The 20,941-nt window shown below is 41.0% G+C and overlaps 1 protein-coding gene across 3 annotated transcripts in view; it reads right to left on the minus strand.

Annotated features, from left to right (window-relative positions):
* Nucleotides 1-20,941, minus strand: part of LOC103146299 (tetratricopeptide repeat protein 28) — a 233,412-nt gene that overhangs the window by 24,864 nt on the left and 187,607 nt on the right. For all 3 annotated transcript variants that reach the window (XM_007564163.2, XM_016677787.1, XM_016677792.1), the window contains 3 exons: nucleotides 7,371-8,167; nucleotides 5,800-6,344; nucleotides 3,916-4,439 (listed from right to left, as the gene is read on the minus strand). In XM_007564163.2, the coding sequence (XP_007564225.2) occupies nucleotides 3,916-4,439; nucleotides 5,800-6,344; nucleotides 7,371-8,167 (1,866 nt within the window). The remainder of the gene's footprint in view (nucleotides 1-3,915; nucleotides 4,440-5,799; nucleotides 6,345-7,370; nucleotides 8,168-20,941) is intronic.

Raw genomic sequence — 20,941 nt, forward strand, 5'->3', positions numbered from 1 at the left:
CTGCATCTCCTCCAAAGTTACACTAGGCCTTTTGGTTGTTTCTCATTGAGGCTTGCCTTGCCTAAACTTGGTCTTGAGTTTAGACGGATGGAGATGTGTGGCACACTCTTTCCACTTTTTAGAGGATCGCTTAAACAGGACTCTGAGATTTCAAAGCTTAGAGTATTGGTAAATAATCTAAGCAGTCTCTAAGCATCTCCACAACTTTATCTCTGCTCTGTTTGCCATGTTCTTTGGTCTTCATGAAGCTGACCGCTGAGATTAATCACACACAAGCGGCCGCAATCTGCTAATAAAGTGGCTTCTGAAGGCAGTTAGTTGCACTAGATTTCATTTACGTGTATCAGAAGAAAGATGGCTGAAAACATATCTGAAAAACATGCATCATTTTTATTCCAGAGATCAATCTGCACTAGCTCGTATTGGCCTATCAAAGAAAATCCCAGTAAAAAGCTCTGAAGTTCATGGTTGTAATGCTACCCAATGTGAAAACATTCCAGGGTTCTGAAAACTTTTGCAAGGCTCTGTCAACGTTGCTCATTACCTAGACCAAACATGAAACAGTGTTAACTCAGGGCAATTTGTTCTTCAGTTGTTTAAGCTGTAATCTTCAAAATGTAGGGACCTAAAAAGTTTGAGGACTGCTGCTCAGAAGTACTGAGGATAGTTAGAAAATGACCTGATTTCTGAAATCCGTGAAATTAAAGATAAAACTTTCTTTAAATTTTCAAGCAAGATCGTTTTTTTTTTTTTTTTTTTGAAACTCCAAACTCCCATGCAGAAAGGAACAGGGCCTAAAGAAAAATGTGGGCACCCGATTTTTAACGGTTTTTGCAGCGGTTCTGTGTATTTGGGAGATTTCTCCGTGTTGTTTCCGAACAAGATGTCATGTTCAGTCGTATTACTAGATTGTAAAAAAGGTCTTTCTGTGGATATTTGATGATGTTAAGGGTGGTTAAGTTGCTATTCTTCACATTTTTCCCTCTAACAGTGGAATTTTTCCTGGCTGCAACAGAGGTCCAGAGCAGTATTGATCCAAACCTGAGCTTAACCATCGCAGGGATAATGTTCTCATTGAATTTTTAACGCTTTATGTCTGGACCTTTCCTTCAGCCACAGCAGCCAAACATCCAGCTTCGTGTTTCTAACTTGTCTTAGATGTGGAAAACTAAATGTTTACTTGCAAACCTTACCTATGGGATCTTCTGGTTAGGATAGCATAATTGTGAACTTTTGCCTGTTTGGTAGAACAGTTCGAGGTTTCAACAACAATCCGGATAATGCGGTTTTAATTTGAGTTTACAACTGCAACTCAGATTGGAAGTAACATCACACCGTTTCTACCATGTTTGAGTCTTATTGGAAAACCACTTTCCAAACGTACAACCAATGCAAGCTGGTGACAATGCATCAATCAAGACTAATATGTTCACAAGTAGATGCACATTACTCTGTGTATCACTAAGGTGATGAAGTATAAGTTTAGAAACTACCAGATCACAGTTTTACAAAATATTCTGATCACTGCACCTCATTGAAAACCGTTTTATTTCTATAACTTTCACATTAGCCAACTTTTTATGTCAAAATCCCAACTTTTTGGGTCATTGCACTCTACTTTGCATTTTTTTTTAAAACTCATTGACTTAATCTTTAATTTACCATTAGAATCCCGTTGAGATTTACAATCGTTTTACGAGGAGTGTCCTGGCCAAGACAGGCAGCAGTAAACAGGGTTTATGATGCGTTCCAGGTCCTAAAACTGCGAGAAATCAAAGAAACTGAATTTAGCAAACAGATTTGAAGGATAAGGTTTAATAAAGGTTTTGACAACTGCATGCAAACACACTAAAGTTCTTGACTAAGAAAGGTAAGAACTTTCTTAGTCTTTTTTCTTTGATCAGATTAGACATAATCTGATAGATCAAACTGATTTCAACATCAAACCAAAAGTTGAATTTATATATTAGGGTCTGGATCGCAATTATATTGATGCGTTATATGAATTTAGTTTCTACTTTTTAACATAAAAGCACTTTTTTATCACGGTTTGTTGCTGAATATAGATGTTTTGTTAGGTATTCGATAAAGAAACGATGAGGAAACTGTATGTAAAACAGTTACACGTTGGCACAATGACCGCGCTGTGTTAATGACAATATTGATCATGTTAATCACTAAGTGCATCTTGGTGTGAAAGACCTCTCACTGTTTAACATATCATGTCATTACAAGAAAAACACCAGAGCAGCTCTATAACCCCTTGGCAGCTTTCTATGTTTTTATGCTGCCTACTGAAGGTTAGTCGTTATAGGAGAACACAGAATAACCATTGAACATACACAAACACTCAGCGAGTTGAAGGTCAAATAATTTCAACTGTAGCTGCAGAGAAGCTTCTCTCCAGCTCTACTCCAAAACACAAAAACAAGCAGGAAAAGTAAAAAAAAAAAAAAAAAAAAAAAAAAGCACTGGTTACTGAGAGAAAAAATAAGGCAACTTTTCTGCTTGGGTAGGTTGGCCAGAAATAATTGGCTGTCAAGGATAGTGAAGGCGCTGTTCTTGTTCAAAGCCAAAATGAGGAAAAAATACAAGGACAGCGTGGGGGGACAACACTGGGACTGGGTGGAGACAGAATGGCCTGTCGTCTTTGTTTCTATTAAAGCTCAACAAGCGGGCCTGCAGTGAGCGTGTGTGGGCCACAGCAAACTCGGCTAACTCCAAGAAAAGATGGGGATGGGATGGAAGGGGGTTTGTCGTCCTGCATTTTCTCTGTGCGGGGTGAAATGTAGGAATCTGTTTTTAGAGAGGCTCCGGTTTTCTCGGTTTCAACAAGCACTGGTTGGGGTTTTCACAGGACGTGAGCAGAAAGCTTACCCTTGAACACGGCTGGGCGGACAAGGCATGGAGTTGTTAGTGTTATCAAGAGGTTTCGTTCAGTTAAAGACATTTTAATGAGACGCCAGCAGAAAGAGAGTAAAGCGTTCTGCTATTTATAGCTGTATGGAGCATAAGACTAACATCCAGTTGTCAGTGTGCTAACAGTGAAACTTCAGCAGCCTGTGTCTGAAATAATGTGGACCAGGTTGTAAATCAGTAGTTCCTGTCTAGCAAAAGCAGAATCAACTGAATAATCTACACACCTGATAGAAAAAAATATGTTTTATTAATTTCTTTTGAATTTAGCATCTGCTTGATAGACATTATTTTTTTGACAGTACAAGCTTTACTTCTGTCATCATTCTGATGAACGCCAGAAAAGATCGTGATAACATTTTAAGTCCACATCACCCATTCCTAATGCCCAGTGTGGACATACACAAACTCTTCCACCGAACTGAACCTCAGGAATGAAAACTTCACGCGCCGTCTCTAAAATAAGTAACATTTGAGAGGTCGAGCTGCAGTTTCTTATCCTTCCCTTTATAATCTAAAAGGCAACAGTGAAGCATGAGAAGCAGGATTCTGTCAGCCCGTGTGTGACAACGTTATTTTGGCAGGTCTGAGAAGGAAGATAGAGAAGTGAGTGTGGGGAAAAAAAAAAAAAAAAAACATCTAGCAGTAAACAGGAGAAATACTTTGAGAGCATTTGGGTAGGTTTGCACAGACAGACATACTCAAATGCTATACCTATGCAGCTCTGAAGACAAACACAGATGCACAATGCTCACACAAAATCCCCTTGTGCACATATATCACATTAATACAAAAGCACAAAAAACACGCACATGCATCCACACACACACACACACACACACGCACACAAACAAACACATGCGCACAGCTTAATAAAAGTGTGGCAAAGGCTTAGCAATAAATAGGCTCAGAATTTCATATTCATGAATTCACAAACTCTAAGCCTATCAGCTCAGGCAACAAAGGCAACCCTCTCCATGCTCCCCTCTGCTCACTCACCTTCCTGCAGGTACATGACAGCTTGTGAGTAGTTCTGCAGCGCATGGTGTGTTCTCCCCAAGCTGCCATAGGCCAGCGTCTTGGCAGCCAAGTCATTAGTCTGAGCCGCCACACTAAGGTGCTGTTCTTGGAACACCACCGCTCGCTCATAGTTTCCGAGTGACTCATAGGTGAGACCCAAGTTGCCGTAGGCCCGGGCCTGACGTGTGGTGCTGCCTGCTTCTTCTGCGATCTCCAGGTCACTCTGGTGGCATCGCAAGGCTGTCTCATACTCTCCCATAGCTTGGTACACAGCACCCAACCCGCAGCTGGCGTCGCCCTCCAGTAGTCTGTCCTGGGTGTCGCGAGCGATGGCCAGCTGACGCTCCAGGCAGGAAATGGCCTGCTCGTAGTTGCCTAGCTGGCTGTGGAGCGCACCAAGCTCGCCGTAGGCCTGCGCCTTGCCACCGCACTCCCCGAGTTCATGTGCCACGACCAGCCGTTTTTCGAAACAAACTAACGACTGCTGCAGATTGCCCATTGCCCTGTGGGTGAAAGTAAAGAGTCAACGTTGAGTATAATGAAGCACAAAACACGCACATTAAAAATTCACCCGCTGTTCATAAATTGATTAAAAATAACAGCACAAGTCTTTATGTAAAATATTTTAGGCCTAATATGACTGGAGATGCACAGAGATATTGTCAGGGGACAAAAACCTACTGATTTTTCAGCCCGATCCACTTTGACTGGTCAGAAAACCAAAACTCCAATCAGTGAAGGCACCATAACTCAGCGCTACCAGTTTGTGGGAAACAACAGCATTCATCTGTGTGTAAATTATTCAGTGAGGAGGACTAAAAGTTAGCTCTTTTTAGTATCTAGAACATGCAAAGACGTACCCGTAGTTCATTCAGGCTGAGAGAGAGAGCAAGCTCACTAGTAATAGGAAGGCTAAATTTAGTTCAGTAAAGTTGCTCCATATTTTATCCTTTTGAGCATTTAAATTCCATTTGTGCAGAACGCATTTATAAAAGTACTTACTAAAATTTATAATAAATAGCAGCTTCTGCATTACAATGATGTAATTTGGTAGAATCTATTTATGCGGCCCAGAGTCTAGATGGCTACATAAAAAGCCACAGAGGGCCACAATTGGTTCTTAGGCCTCGAGTTTGACACGTGATATAGGGCATCAATTTACTCTACTTGATATTTTGTTCATCTTTACTGTATTCCAAAAGACTTTATTCACGATCTCAAATGCACTGTCGGGCGCTGGAAGCCCGTTGAAACGAAGCATTACAAGAAGAAAAGCCTTCAGCTTAATTAGCGTCGTGTGATAACGTATCTGCTTGACTGAAAGCTGCAGGAAGATGAGAAGGGTTTGCATATGATGTCTATTATTCCCTTCTGAACTCATGCATGGCAAATACAGCTGTGTGTGTGTGTGTGAGACTGCTGCAGTGCCAAGCTGGTGCTGCACAATAAGAAGAAAATCACCTCCGAAATGAGGATTTTGGGGGAAAAGCTGTTTGTATTTTGTGCTGCTGTGTAGCTTCCCATGTTTCTATCAGCTCTCTAAGGCATGAGGAGAAACAGCGGGGAAAAGAGACAGAAGACGCTAGAAGTTGTTTTGAAATACTAAGAGCTTCCCCCATTCGGAGACATCTGCTCACCAAACTACTTTGCATATATTTAATACCAGCAGCACCAGGCTTCTGCTGACACAGCTCATACCAGATTCCCATTCAGGCACTGATCATCACAGCCATTTCTAGCTATATGGTTCTTTATAGTGAGCACATATAGAGATAAATGACATTCAAACTGCTTGGTTTCTTAGTAAAAGTCGAGTTGTAGCCACATAAACACTTGGCGAAATGAAAGGTACTCCGGACTCACCTGTGCCCATTGCCCAGGCCTCTGTAGGCTTTCTCCTGGTCCTGCATGCGATTTAGGCTCTGTGCCACTGACAAGTACTGGTCGTAATACTTGATCGCTTCCTCAAAGTCTCCCAAAGCCTCGTAGCAGTCCCCGAGGTTTCCGTAGGCCCTGCCCCGGTCCATCACTGCTTCGTTTCCACTCAGCTGCTGCAAGGTAGCCAACTGCTGCTCCAGGTAGCCAATAGCCTCCTCCATCACCCCGACATTCATTTTTGTGATGCCCATGTTGCCGTAGACCTGAGCCTCCACAACGGGATCCTTTAACCTCCGTCCGAGCTCCAACTGCTCCTCGTAGCTCTTGAAGGCCATGGCGTACTTCCCGAGGGCCATGTAGACAGCTGCCAGGTGGCCATGGGCTTTGCACTCTCCTGAGACGTCACCAAGCTCTTGGTATACCTCCAGCTCCTGGGTGTGGTAGCCCAGAGCTTTGTCATATTTCTGCACTAGTCTGTAGGTGGCCCCCAGGGCAGCATAAGCACAGGCTTCCATCCTGCGCTCCTTAACCTTAGGTTGAAAGCAAAACAAAGGTTAATTATTGTTATGTTATTCAATGATCTTCTCCATTGATGTGAGACTTTTTCTTGCATGGGATTTTTTTTTCTGGAGTAGAATGAACTAAAGAGATGTCAGTAACATGTGCCTTAAATTCAGCACATGGAAGCAATTTGCACCTATTTTTGCATCAGGTCACAGTTAGTCCCTCTTCTGGCACAAATACACAGCATATGCACTGAAGTGATCAAAGAGGTAGAGAAAAAAAAAGTCTTTTAGTCAAGGAACTCCAGGTTCCTGACAATACAGAGCATTCCCTTATTAAGAACTAAATCGAACTGGGGAATTTACATCAGAAAGGCCTTTCTACATCCATTACTGATCCTGAAAACTATTAAAAACAGTGGAATAAAGTTCTATTGTATCAGACTACTCAAACGTTACATGTAGTCTTTTGCAAACAATACACCAAAATGTTATCTCAGAGCAAAGAAGCAACACAGGGTGTGATCGGATGTTTTTTTGTTTTTTTTTGTAAATGGAAAAAAATATATATTGTTCCAATTGCAGGGTACTGGCTGTGCTCTTGCTGGAAAACCTATTTTCAAATGGAATGCAAGCCTGAGCCCTACCTTCAGTTACATCCCCTGTTTTTTTTTATATATATATATAAATTCAGCACTACAATAGTTTGCTTTTTACTTTTTTTTATCTTGTTTTGTAAGCTTTTAAAAGATTGCAAATACCTCATCTAGTCTGGGTGCAATTAAGACAAACAAATATCGGTGGACTATCCGCAAAAAGGTGCACAGTGCGTTCTCTCATTATGGGCAAACTGCGTCAGAGCAGAGAGGTGCTGTGTGGAGCTTCCTACAGTGGCAGATGTGTTTGTGTCCAGTTTAGGGACTTAAAGGAGATGCACAACTTAGTTTTGCACATATTTAGCCCCCACAGATACCTTCATGAATACATCCATATGTTTCTTTTTTCAGTGAAAAAATTATTCTGCTGAACTCACTGAATGTAAAACAGCCTTACCTGGTGAGCTAAGGCCAGCTGCTGCTCGTAAAACTGAATGGCTCCTGTCACGTCCTTTTTACAGACAAAGATGTCTCCTAAGTTCCCTAGTGCTCTAAAGCGAGCCTGTGCATTGTTCAGGGACTGCGCTAGTGACAGCAAATACTTCTGGCACTCCTCCGCCTTAGTAAAGTCTCCTAGGGCCTTAAAAGCCAAACCAAGGTTGCAATACGCCTTGGCCTGACTGAGTTTGTCATGAAGGTCCTTGGCCAGCGCAAGATCCTGCTCATAGTACTTAACAGCATCCTGGTAGTTGCCCAGGCAGTAGTGAGCATAACCCAGATTGTGACAAACTTTCCCTTCGCTCTCCATGTCCTGAAGTTCTGGGGACAATCTGAGGTACTGCTCATAGTAGGGCACGGCCTGTGGAAACTCCCCTCGAGAGCAGTGGAAGTTTCCCAAGTTTCCCAGAGCCCGCGCTTCGCTCTGGACGTCCCTCAGCTCTCGAGCGATGTTGAGGTGGTTCTGGTAATGCTGCAGAGCACGGTCATGGGCACCGAGGGCTTGGTACGCCACAGCCAGGTTGCCGTGGGTGGAGGCCTGTGAGGCACGGTCATTAACCTCCATGGAGATCTGCAGCTCCTGGCGATGGTAACGAACTGCTTGGTCGAACGCTCCGAGAGCATTGTAGGCATTACCCATGTTGCCATAGGCCCTGCCTTGGGCGGCATAGTCATTCAGCTCCTGAGCAATGGCCAGGTGTGTTTTGTGTAGTTTCAGTGCAGTCTCGTAGTCCCCCTTCATCTGGTGAATGATGCCTAAGGAAAGAGGAGAGAGGAGAAAAAAATCAAGTCAAGGACCGACACAAGGGAAAGCTGGAACCACATAAAACTCAAGTGCATTGTCAGCTCTTCATGTTAAAAACAAGTCATTCGGTTGTTAAAATATGCTCTCTGAGCCATCTGTTCTCTGCTTACACAACACAATCGCCCACAGAATTATGGTCATTAAAATGTAGTGCAATCAAACAGAGTTGCTACAACATCGAAATTAAATCTTTTGATGGTCTAAACACTCTTTGATGACTGTGTCTTCTAGGGATTTTACCAAAATCAACAACTTTTCCACATGAGTGGATGGAAGTACGGAAGAGAATCAGAGCTAAAGACGGAGGGAGTGAAAATGAGGGAGTAGGAGAAGAGCGGTCGGAAAGCTCAGCAAACAACTTTAGAAAAAAAAAAAGAGATAAATGTGGAGAAGCTATAAATAATGGAGTAGCCGGTGCAGTGAGCGTATTTTTTTTCTGATAAAATACTATACTTTGAAAAATAATAGCTTTACTCCGCAACCAGGCAGCCGTCTGGCATATTCTCATACATCCTCTCACTAAGCAAACAAATGTGTGCCCACACCTGTATACTAATGGAGACTGACAAATACATAGCAAGCAGTAAAGAGACATCAAAGCGTATCTGCTGGGGCTCTTTTTCTTTCCGAGATGTTCGTCTGTATAACTCATCTTTGAATCCGTCATCCGACACGAACAATAGAAAAGTTTACTAAAAATACCGGACAACACGCAGGGATCCTACATGTGTTTCTCATTTCTAAATGCCGTGCCTATTAGTCCCTTCTCAGACAATTTTTGAAGGATTAAATATGAAAGCTCACCATGCTTTGTGACAGATATATTTTCAGAGGCCAGGATTTAAATAGGCAACCTGAAAAAGACCTCTGAGACTATGAAAGAAGATTAAGAGAGGAATGCATGAACGAACACATAGAGAGTCGGATGGAAACTACTTTAAATAACGGAACGAGACATGAAGTATTGAAATGCAAATATCTTTTCCATTCAATTTCACTTTCTTCTGTACTTATGCACACTTAGAAAATGCGTATATCAAATCTTATGCTTTCTCTGACATTTCCATATTGTGTGAAAACCTTGAATATGGCTGTTTGTTGATGGATAGAGAAGCCAGGTTGCGCGCTATAGAAAAAAGCGCTCTATTTTCGTACAGTATACAGAATGATCATCGTCGCTTTGCTGCTTCGGCGTTGAGTAATGGCCTCGTAGGATGTGGGAAGCAGCCACTGACGGCACACACGGAAGGAGAACAGTTTTGGAGCCCGAGTGGGAAGAGTCGGGGATGGAGAGAAACCCTGTGGCTTGCGGTGACGGTGATGGTGGCGTTGGGATTAGTTACCACCACGAGTGTTTTCCTATTTATTTCATCCGAAACCTGCCACATTACGGGCTTGAAAATAGGGAACATAAACACTTGAACGGGACCCAAACAGGCGGGTCTCGTGACCGAGTAAGTCGCATGCGATGGTGGACGTGTGTTTTTGTGCTGCCCAGATTTAACAGAGCCAATAACAACAGAGAAAATACATGAGCTGCCTTTACGGTAATGGTTTTGAAAAAAGATCGATATATTCGTACATTCCTACGGTGTGTGTCACACAGTGTGAAAAGGGGGATTTGACCACAAAAATAGATAAAAAAAATAAGTTGACAAAACATTTTTACCTGTCTTACCCCAATAAAACAGGCTATACCAGAGAATAACAACCTTGTCATTACTTTAACTTCCCGCTGTTGTCAATTGAACTTTTACCAAAGTGGCTAAATAAGTGCATAAACCTAATCACTTTTAGGTTGGTGAGGGATCACCTTACTATTTAAATTACAGACATGAAAACTTTGAATCAGATGCTAACTTCAGCATCATGTTCATCACACGAAGGAATCTTTTGGGAGCTCACCAGGTAAGTGGTTGTTGATTAGTATTTCCTCTGTCAAAATCTTTTTCTAGTGAGTTCCAAGCTCTGAATGTTCATTTACTCAAGATCAGACCTGTTATTGTTTTGGCCCCACAGGGGCCAAAAGACTATATTTTTTTATTAATATTTCCTACCTAATAGCTCTCAGCAGGAAGGAAATACTGTGACTTTACATTTTTTAAAAGAAATTAGAAATTAGCCATGTCTCATATCTTTCCAAACGTATTTAATACAACAACCTGTTGAATTATTTACCACTTCCAAACTATTGTTAGCTAAACAGTGTTTTCATGCGGTTTGAAGGCAAAATCCTCCTTCCTGTCAGATTGATGATAATTTTCAGATGCAGGTCTGCTCTTGTTAGCAGTTGATTGTTTGCTCGAGAATGAGAATAGCTTTTAGGTGAGATCTGCCTATAAAGGTTATCATATGGTTCATACCCTGCGAACTGCTGGATTATATATGACTAATTCAAAATGTCAGTAACACAGATTCCAGACAATAATGTCAAAGCAATGAAACGTTTGGAAGATTGTAGGATTTTTCTCCAACAGTCACAGTTCAATTCAGACTCAGGTACTCTGAATTTGCAAGAACTTGTTCATCAGCGTGAGTGAAATCTGCATCATCAGTCTTTCATTCAAGTGTAAAGGAGACGATTAATTAAACATGTCTCAACTGGATGTCTTTGTTGGAGAAAATATAATCAAAGCCACTTAGGATAATTGTTCAGCATGTCGCAAAGACTTGCTGACAAATCATATCTGATCTGCTGTTTATGTGCTTGCTTGCATTCTCTGGATGAAAGAGGAAAAAAAAAACATGAAGTGACCCAGTAAACATCAGGTTGTGGTACTTTAGAATTAGCATGCAAAGTGTATGGCAGCACAAAACACAGACAGCAGCAAAAAAAAGAGAGAAAAAATCTGATTTATAAATCACAGAGTTTGACCAAAGTTTCTTTCTTACTAGTTTTTACTTTCACATGTTCGTTGGCTCATGAAAAAACACGTTATGTATGTCTAAACACTCATAATAGTCGAGCAAGTTTAGCATTAATAAAGTGAATTTAAGTTTTGTTTGTTTTGTTTTTTTTGCATAAAAACAGTAGCTTTTGTTCCCACATCAAGGGCTCAAACATTTTACCTCCTTGGACAAAATCCTCAGCTTTACCTAACTTTGGAGTCATGTTAGGAGTCACAGCTGGCTGGGTGAAGGAGCACCGACAGCCACAAAGTCACTCCCAAGGTTATGCTTTCCCCCAACGGATACTGATGTTACCGAGGACATAATGTCTACTGATGTATTACCAGCTAACATGTTCCTGCTGCAGGCTAAAAATGGATCCGGGTCTTGGTGATGGACGCAGGGCTAAAGCAGGCGGGCGGGCTGGAGGCTGGGGAAGCATGAGCAGGTTTCAGGTTGGGGACTTGGAAGCTGCTGGCAAAAAAAAAAAAAGAAAACGCCATAAGCCCCAGGCTATGCCTGGAGCCACACTCGAAGCCAGAAAATATTTCTATGTCCCCTATATGGTAAGAAGATTATGGAGCCCTGAGGGAATGGCATCCTGTAGAACGGTAAATAAAACCATTCCAAACATGACAGTAAATACAGATAACTAATGTGGCCATAATAGCATCCTGCCATAACCAGCCAAGACCTGAAAATATATCAGTCCTCTGAGTCAGATCTATGATTTACTGTGTGAGGTGTGTTGTAAATACAGTTGACTAAACATGTGCACTTCATTCACATCCATTTACACAGTGGTATATCAGAACCCTGTAACCAGGGACATTAAAAACTTGGCAATGCCTTGTCACTGTTCATTATTCAACTAACTTTTACATAAAAGCATGGCTGCACTGATGACTTTGAGATATGGTGCTATATTCTGAGTAAATCACTTTGTCAGTTTTATTGTATTGAAGAAGGCCCACTGTTACTAGGGGGGCATATTGAGAATAAAGGAAAGACCATCAGCCTGAAACAATTAGAGAAAATCTACAACATTGCTTGAATCTTAATTGAAAGAGGCTGATATGTGTAAATATTAAATTGCTAAGCATGTAAGTAAAATCCCAATGACGTAGGACAGTGTTGACATTAAAAAGTCAAGAAGCTCCAGTTTATTTTATAATGACAAAGAATGTTTGACAAACCTCGACTATGGTTTATTAACGGCACTCCACACTGACGTTGAGAAATGCAGATAAAAAAATAAATGTAAAAATATGAAACAATTTAGAAGAGAATGTTAAGTAGGGTAGATCTCGCTTCAGTTCCTGAATGTAAAACTACAAAAATCTTCAACATTAATTCCTTTTTTCTTCTATTCTGATTATATTCCAATTATAAATGCGAAATGAGATGCTCTGTCTTAACTTATTTTTATACTCTGGGGTTTTCATTGTGAAATCAAAGAAATATTGTATTTAAGCCATTATTTCCTTCAACAGATCTATGCAGAAGCAGAAACACAAACAGTATGAGCCACTTGCAGAGATAATTAGTACCTAGACTCTTTCTCTCTTACATTTTGTCACATTACAACCACAAACTTCATAGTGTTTTATCAATATTTTGCAGAATAGAGTACAAAAGTAGTGCATAATGGAGAATCAGAGGGAATATGGTGAATCTTTTTCCATTTTTTCCCCATTTTTTCATACTTCTATATTCACATCCCCCGATTCAATACTTTTTACTTTACCAAATCTTCTGGTACTTCTACCTGTTCTGCACAACTACAGACTAAAGTCTCAGGAAAATAGTTCACTCGTCTCTCTTGACACAAATTCTCAGTTGATTCGGTGTCTGTACTTTGACTAGGACATCCCAATATGCAAAAAGAGGAACATAATATGATTGTTGTTCTGCTGGGAGAGGAACACTCTTAAACACTTGAGAGATTACAATGTAAAGCTCTGAACAAACTTTTGGCCCTACTGTTGAAAAACATCCCCGCAGCATGACGTCGCCACTACCGTGTGTCACTGCGGGGACACACGCCACTCTTCTCAAAAAGCATCTTTTGTTTGTGAAAACCAAGAACCATTTCTTTCCCACTTACCAATGAGGTACCACCATGAAGTTCCAGTAAAATACACTAAAGCTTATGGTTGTAATGTCACAAAATCTGAACAACTGTAAGAAGCATAAATACTTCTGCAAAGCTCTGTAGGCAGTGATTACATCATTTAAAAAAAGGATTGAAAATAGAGTTCTTTTTAGCCGTAAAACATTTTCGTTGCTGCTATTTAAGAGCCTAAATTTGCTTCATAAAGAAATCGGCAGTACAACAGAGCATTTAACGACCTGCGGTGTGAACTACAAGTAGCAGACCGAAGAGCCTCCTTGAATCCACAGAAATGGGTCGAACTGAAGTGAGTTTGGTTTAAGGTACTAAATCCTTACTTATGTGATAAGAGATTCCCTGTGATCTGACTGATACACAGACATGAGAAATATATATATAAAAAAAGGAGAAAATAGACAAGAGGCTGATTGCACTGTAGGTGGTCTTCCAACAACATGCAGAGTCTTCCAGCTGATCCGTCATCCTTTCGACTCTGACTGACCTTCACCCCTCCTTCTGCTCTCTAAGCACACAATCCCTGACCTGTTTGCACATATACACACACACACGAACACGCATACACATCTGATTCCAAGAACTGCTTATAAGTATACTGTTCAAAATGAACTTTGTTTTGTTGCACTGCACCATCTCCTACAGATTGCATTTCATGCTGAATTTGCAGATGCTCCTGGAAAAGGGCACAGTTGCTTAGCTCAGAAGGATGCCGTAGCTCTTTTGTTACATTTAATAACACTGCAGCGAGTGGAATATTAGTAGCTGCACATGGTGAACAACACATTAATGAGGACAAAGACTGAGAGTGTGCTTCACAGAACTTCTCTAGTTCAGTGCATAGTCATAGGAAGGGGAAGGGTGGGGGGGCGATTTGGTGCTGGTGTTTTTCAGCAAACCGATATTTGAGGCCTGGCTAGAAAGCTTCACAAGCACAAATCTCTCAAGCAGAACAACACGGGAGCGGCATAGTCGTAACTCCAGCGTCGCGCCACCTTTCCGACCACGGTTCCATTTGCTTTCTGTATTTTGGCCCGGTGGCATTTACATGAGAATTAATAGAGAGTGGAGGTTGTCACTAGCACCTTGGAAAGGGGCCTTTTGTGTGTGGAGCTCCTAACTACTTTTACCGTCTCTCTCTCCTCACAAGGTTCCCTCATTCATCCTGTCTGAGCAATTAAGCTCTCCAAATTCCACTGGAAACTCAGGCCTCTCATACTCCCCGTCCTCGTCAGACTAATAATACATCTAGACTCGCTTGCTGCTTCCAGAGGCTTAGGAACAAAACAGAATAATCTCCATTCTTCAGTGCTCCAGGCGAGTCTGGTCCCTGTTGTGGTCTGCTCCAGCTGTGGGCAGTTGAAAGGGAAAATAAAGGCTAGAAAAGTACTAGATTTATGTCCAAACAACCACAAAGCAGTGATGATGACACAGCAGCAGCTGCTGCTACACGGCGCGATACACTTGGACACTTGTTTTCTCCTCATTATTTTGGTTATTTCGACGGAAAAGGCTACAGTGCTTTGCCAAAGCATTCATACCTCATTTTTTATATTTTTTTTAAATAATTTGTCACATTACAACCACAAACATTTATGTGTTCTACGGTGCTTTTTATGTGACGAACCAGCAATAAGCGGTGTGTAAAGGGGAGGTTTTAGAAAGGGTAGAAATTTGTCACAGCAAACATGTGAGAGCAGTTGAACTCTTTGGCCTGGATGCAAAAATGCATACAGTATGTGTGGAAAACTATCGCACAGAACAGAAGCAGAATTACATCTGTACAAAGACATGTTTATGCGAGAGCGAATGGGAGAACGACGCTGAAGCATCAAGTGCTGTGAGTCGTCAATATGACCAGAAAAGAGCAACATTAGTTCATTTTCTATCGAGATGAACAGAACTCAGTTTATTTCTTTGTACCATACCCCAAAATGAGTTTTATTTTATTTTATTTTTTTTGTATTTCATCATATTGTGTTCATTTACAAAATTTAACAAGCTTTCCATTTCAAAATGCGGGGTTTTACCGATCTCAAGAGCAGTGTTAACTGCATTAAATGTAACCTGCATTAAGCACTGCCAATAAAAACACATAGCTCAGCATCGGCTATGCAACAGCCTCATTGTCAGACATGCTGTAAAGCCTAGATCAGATGTCTGGTCAGAGCAGCGTTATGCAACTGATGTTCTGGCTGCCTTCCCAAAGCTTATCCTCTCATGCCTTGCAAAACAGCAGAAGCTTTTATTGGGAAAAGTTTATAAGCCCAAGGAGTTTGTCAACCAAGGTCACAAAGTACTTTAACGTCAACTGGAAGTTGTTTTCTGTTTTCCCGACACCAGAGAAAAATATCCAAACTACGGAGCATTTCAGTACAAAACTCTGATTCTGAATGTGTTTGTGTCCTCTCCTCCACTGTTGTTTTCCTCCCTCTGTTGCTTTTGGGTGTTTTTTTTTTGTTTTTTTTGTTTTTTGTGCAGATCAGCAGAAACCGATCCCCGAGGAGGCTGGATAAGAAGAAAAGGGAGGGAAGAGAGGCTTAATTAGGACTTTTGGCTCTGGCCCTTCCAGCTGATGGTGTCAAGCGTCCATGCGACTTCTTCGAGACACGCGGCTAAATAAGGAGGTACGATTCCAGGACAACAAGGACATAATGGCAAAGCTACAACAACAAGCCATTCCAAACAGCTTGTTAAATGTGTATTTGAAGCTAAACAGAAAGTGGGGGGAAGGGGGAACCACACTTTGGTTTGGAGAAAAACACACGTCAATTATAGCAGAAAATATTTGTAATCGGAGACAGGTCGTAAGCTGTGGGGCTGCTGTGTGCTGTGCTGTAAAAGCGCACATCTAGCACTTACAGCGAGTCTTCTACATCACTGTGGAGGAATTTTGTCCCACTTTAATTTGCAGAATTACTTTAATTCAACCGCATTACAAGATTCCCCAGCATGAATGGCCTCTTTAAGGTGATTCCAAAGAATCTCCACTGGGTTGCTAAGGATAACCAAAGTTTTGTGCTTAAGCTCACAAAATGAATGCGGGGCCATTCTCTTTCGGGATCGTCTGGATGAGAGCAGATTCACGGCTCCATCAGTTATGGCAAGACACACAGGACTGAAATGCAGCAAAGTAGCCCCAAACCCTCACGCTACCACCATCATGTTTACATGATGCTCTTTTTCTGAAGAGTCAGCAAATTTAACAAAACATCATGATGTTTTTGGCAAAGGTAAAACGACCCTCTGTGTTCTTTGTTGGCCCTTTTGCCCAGTCAGACCTATAAACACTGACCTTAACTGAGGCAAGTGAGGCTGCAGTGTTTTATAGCAGGGAGAGGCTTAATTATACTATGCATTTAGCCTTGCCGTTCCAGCTATATACGTGGTAATGTTTGCTGTTCAATGCTGCAGAAAATGTTTTCAAGAAGGCATTCAGGTGCTCAAGTAAAGTCACTATGGGACTAACATTAAGTTGTTCCAATGCAAGATTTTCTATAAAACTATCTTTATGAGAGGGAAATAATTATTTTTCTTCCCCAAGTAGATAGATATTGAAATTCATCAAAAGGAGACCTCATCTCATATGAAATGATTTAATTTACATTTTGTTCTGGGTCCTTTTGGGACCTCCTGGATGAGCAGTCGATGAATTCTTGAAGCAACTTTGGTTGATTCTGTAATCATCTCCAGACTGGTAGATGCCAATGACTTTATCATCTGTTTTCACATGATAAAGTCATGTGACTTTATCATGTGAAAAGTCACATGACTTTGAAATCTTTGAAATCTTTTGAAATCTTTTGGCCCATGTGATCACAAGACAGGACTGGTCTTGGTAACTTTTTCCTCTGAATAAACAACCATAACCTTAAACCATGTTTTTGTATTAAATACACATAATTTTTTTTTCAATACCGACAATTTTTTGATTTTCTGGAATTTTTGTGGCAATAACGGATCAGATGTCTGTAAACGGGGGAACGCTTTTCCAGAGCACAGTGCGTGGCAGCCTGAAGCTTATGTCCTGTCTCAGACATGAAATATTGCTGACTGAAGGGTAAGTTAGCCGATTGATGAATTATAAATAGGACTGGAATGCAAAATTTCCATATCCTTTATGGGTCATAGTGTGCTGAGCCTATGCTGTTGGTACCGCTGGGCATCATGGTTAGATATTAAAGAGCTACAATCTTTACACAACCGTCCCTCATAGCTATGTCACCCACCCCACATGCAATTATAATAAGCGTTTGCTCATTTCTGCTTCTGCGATTTCTCCTTCCCATTACCAGCACAATGTTTACAGCTTTCATCTTCACTTGTTAATCTTCTCGTGATCATCTGCTCCTTTCTTTTTTCTTTTTTCTTTTTTTTGCTTTTGGTTTTTTTGAAGCGAGGAAACAACATCCCGTTAGTTTTAGCCCCATATCTTCTTGTGCTAAGCAGGCTCGCGGGCACCGATGGCGGAAAAAACAATGCACGCCCTCCTGCCATAAACAAAAAAACAACAACAATGGGGCAATTACAGACCGACGCTTCGCAACCTCCACTTCATTCTCCGTTATCTTCATTATTCAGTTCCTCTCGAATCAGCTATTAAAGGTAATTAAGCGATTCATCAAGTCAGTTTCAATTACTGGGAGCTTGACAGCTGCAGATTGGAATCAGTGGGGGTGAGAAGAGAGGCAGAGTGAGAGGAGGAAGCGTGGAAAAAGTAAAGAGGCAGAAAGCAGGCGAGAAGTGCTAACAGTTTAGGTAGCGCTTAAGAGCCAGACAACAGGCTCTCTCTCTCTCTCTCTCTCTCGCTCCTGGATGTCAAGTGTTGCTTCGTCCACATCACCGTCCAACTCCGTCCGCTCGGCGCCCGCGGAGCAACAGGCATCGCCGCCACCGCCCCGCTCGCTCAACACGTGCTCCGTGGCCTCCCAACACTAAATCAGCTGGATTATCATTGCGCCGTCGTAACCGGGCGAACTGTAATATCACAGTTTATGATGAATAAAAGTGCTCTCACACTCTCTCATGCAATCACGCCGCATGCAGCAGAGGAATAAATTTTCCGCCTGACACAGAGTGCCCACTCGTAATAAAGCTCACATGTAGAGAAGAATCATAAAATGCTCTCGCTGAAGCATCTAATTTATGTCAACCTGTTCCCAGGTCCCTGGGTTAAATTTAGGCTGGCGCTGAAGCTAAAAGCGGCCCAGACGGTGCGTGTGCGTGTATGTGTGTATGTGTGTGTGTGTGTATGTGTAACCATCAGGTGTGGCGAAGCAGAGCAGAGCACGGCTTCAATTTATGTTTGCCCGATTAACCCTACTGTCTGCCTCCGTGATTTTAGATGTTAGGTTAAGGAATAATTCATTTGGAAGGAATTATCGTAGCTCTTAGTTGTCCATTAGAGTCTGGTTTACCATCACCTTAATGGCCATCATAAGTCATCCAGGTCTGGTTGTAATTGCTGGCCTAAATATCGAGGAGCTGCTGATCTAATATATCTGCTAGGATACTAAAAAGCCAAAAGGACATTTTTACACCCTGAGGCTCCTGCTGTCTGCATATTAGTCGACTGCGAAGGGTTCCCCTGCTATTAATTAAATTTTTTGGCATATTAAGGCGCTGGCACTTGATTAGGTAGATTAAAGGTGGATTGTTTGACGACATTATGTCATCGAGGAGATTAGAAAGTGCTCAACCAAAGCAGTGAGACAGCGGGACAAATCACATTCTGTGCATTGAAGTTCTATGCTCTCGCTCAGACGTGTCGGTTTTTCTTTATCTGGCTTCTCATGCAGGAGTGATGACACATTAGCTGGATTCCCAGCTTGCCATGGTAAATGTAGTACTAGCATGTAGAATCTTGCTAGCACTACATTTATTTATTCATGGTTATTTGATCAGAACCAGCACATATTAAAGGTAAGTGACATGTAGCCATCAGCTTAATTGATCCAGGCCCTCGTTGGGTTTTTTGTTTAAAGAGGCATTTAAAAAAAAAGAGCTTTAAATTAAGTAATAAAGCTTAAAAAGAGAGAGAGAAATCTCTTCCACTTACAAACGTGTGGACTGACTTATATCACAGTAAACAAATGCTACGACTGCATCAAGGACATTACAAAAAACAAATGCAGCAACAAAACAAAAAAACAAAGCATTTAAAACTACACGTGTGGACATGTTTGCCAAACCAATCACGACGTCATAGATTTCTTAAAAGATTGAGATATACAACAGATTTCAAATGAGCAGGTGATGTACTCTAGTGGTTTCTTCCTCTGACTGATCAGAGGATGTTTACAAAGTGGGACTTGAAGAAGCTCTGGATGATTTGTTATCATTTCCTAACGCAATCACGAGTGGGTGGTTGTGGTTAAATATAATTATTTAAATTCACACATTTAAATAGTAAAAATCAAGTAAATATTGGGATATATATTAAAGTATGTAATAAAAGAAAGCAGAGCACAGTGTTTTGTAATAAAATCTTAAATGTAATGAATCTTCTTAAATGTGTAAATTTCATCATATTTATTCATTTACTTGTTTATTTGTTTAATATGTTTTCCATATCACCAAGTCCTACAGTGCTACACTAGAGATTTCTAAATTCAAGCAAACTTGAAATGTGTGACTTTTTTAAAAAATTTTATACATTTTTATTTTAGATATAATTCAGGCCAAATTGCAGGATATTTTCTGCAGTGTTAATATGGTTAAAAACACATATTTCTTTTAGGATTTTAGCTTTATTTCTGACTTGACAGGATGTGTTATAGTTTACGTTTGATTTTAACAAAACTTTTCAGCTTACTCTGCTGTTTCTCTGTTATCTAATCTTGCACAATCTGAGGCTCTTTCAACAACAGGAATTAAATGTAACCCTCACATCCTCTGCATACAGCACAACAGCTGGAAATTAAATAATGGCACCGCATTCGACATACTGATTGTCTCTCTTAAAAGCAGCATAAACATCGCTGACATACGGACCATAAATATCTTGGGAAAAAAGTAAACAACTCATTTAAATGAATATAAAGGAATGTAGCCCGAGGCATTGTGGAAATGCAAACAGGAAATGAAGACCCTCACGCTGTAAACTCAACAGAAAACAAAACAAGCTTACTTGTCCAGAATAATTAACTTTTAGAAAAGTTAGAGGTTTTTTATGTTTTTTGTTTGTTTTTTTAACTGAACATTAACATTCATTCTGAGGAGTTCACTTTTCCTGTCCTCACTCACTCTAATCGAACTGGACAAAAGTTGGAATCATTCTAGAAGTGCCCAGATTGCACCGAAAACAAAAAGTTTGGTACCTAAGAATGAAGCCTGATCATCTCTAAGGAGGTTCTGTATGACGACATAAATCTACTCCACTGTGCAGGTTTGGATTGGACGCCCATCTGCAGTGAAGCATCCATCCATCCATCCATTTTCTGAACACCCTTGTCCCTCAGTGGGGTCGGGAGGGGTGCTGGTGCCTATCTCCAGCTAACGTTCCGGGCGAGAGGCGGGGTACATCCTGGACAGGTCGCCAGTCTGTCGCAGGGCTGCAGTGAAGCAGTTTTACTCAATTTCAATTCATATTCAAAAGAGAAATCACATAAGATCACATAAAATACCTATTTTCTGCATTGATTACAGGAACGTATTTTTCAAACAAAAGTAAATAAATCCAACATTCAGCCTGAGTACATTTATTCAA

This window comes from Poecilia formosa, unplaced genomic scaffold, assembly GCF_000485575.1.
Source record: "Poecilia formosa unplaced genomic scaffold, Poecilia_formosa-5.1.2 Scaffold5, whole genome shotgun sequence".
Classification (NCBI taxonomy): Eukaryota; Metazoa; Chordata; class Actinopteri; order Cyprinodontiformes; family Poeciliidae; genus Poecilia; species Poecilia formosa.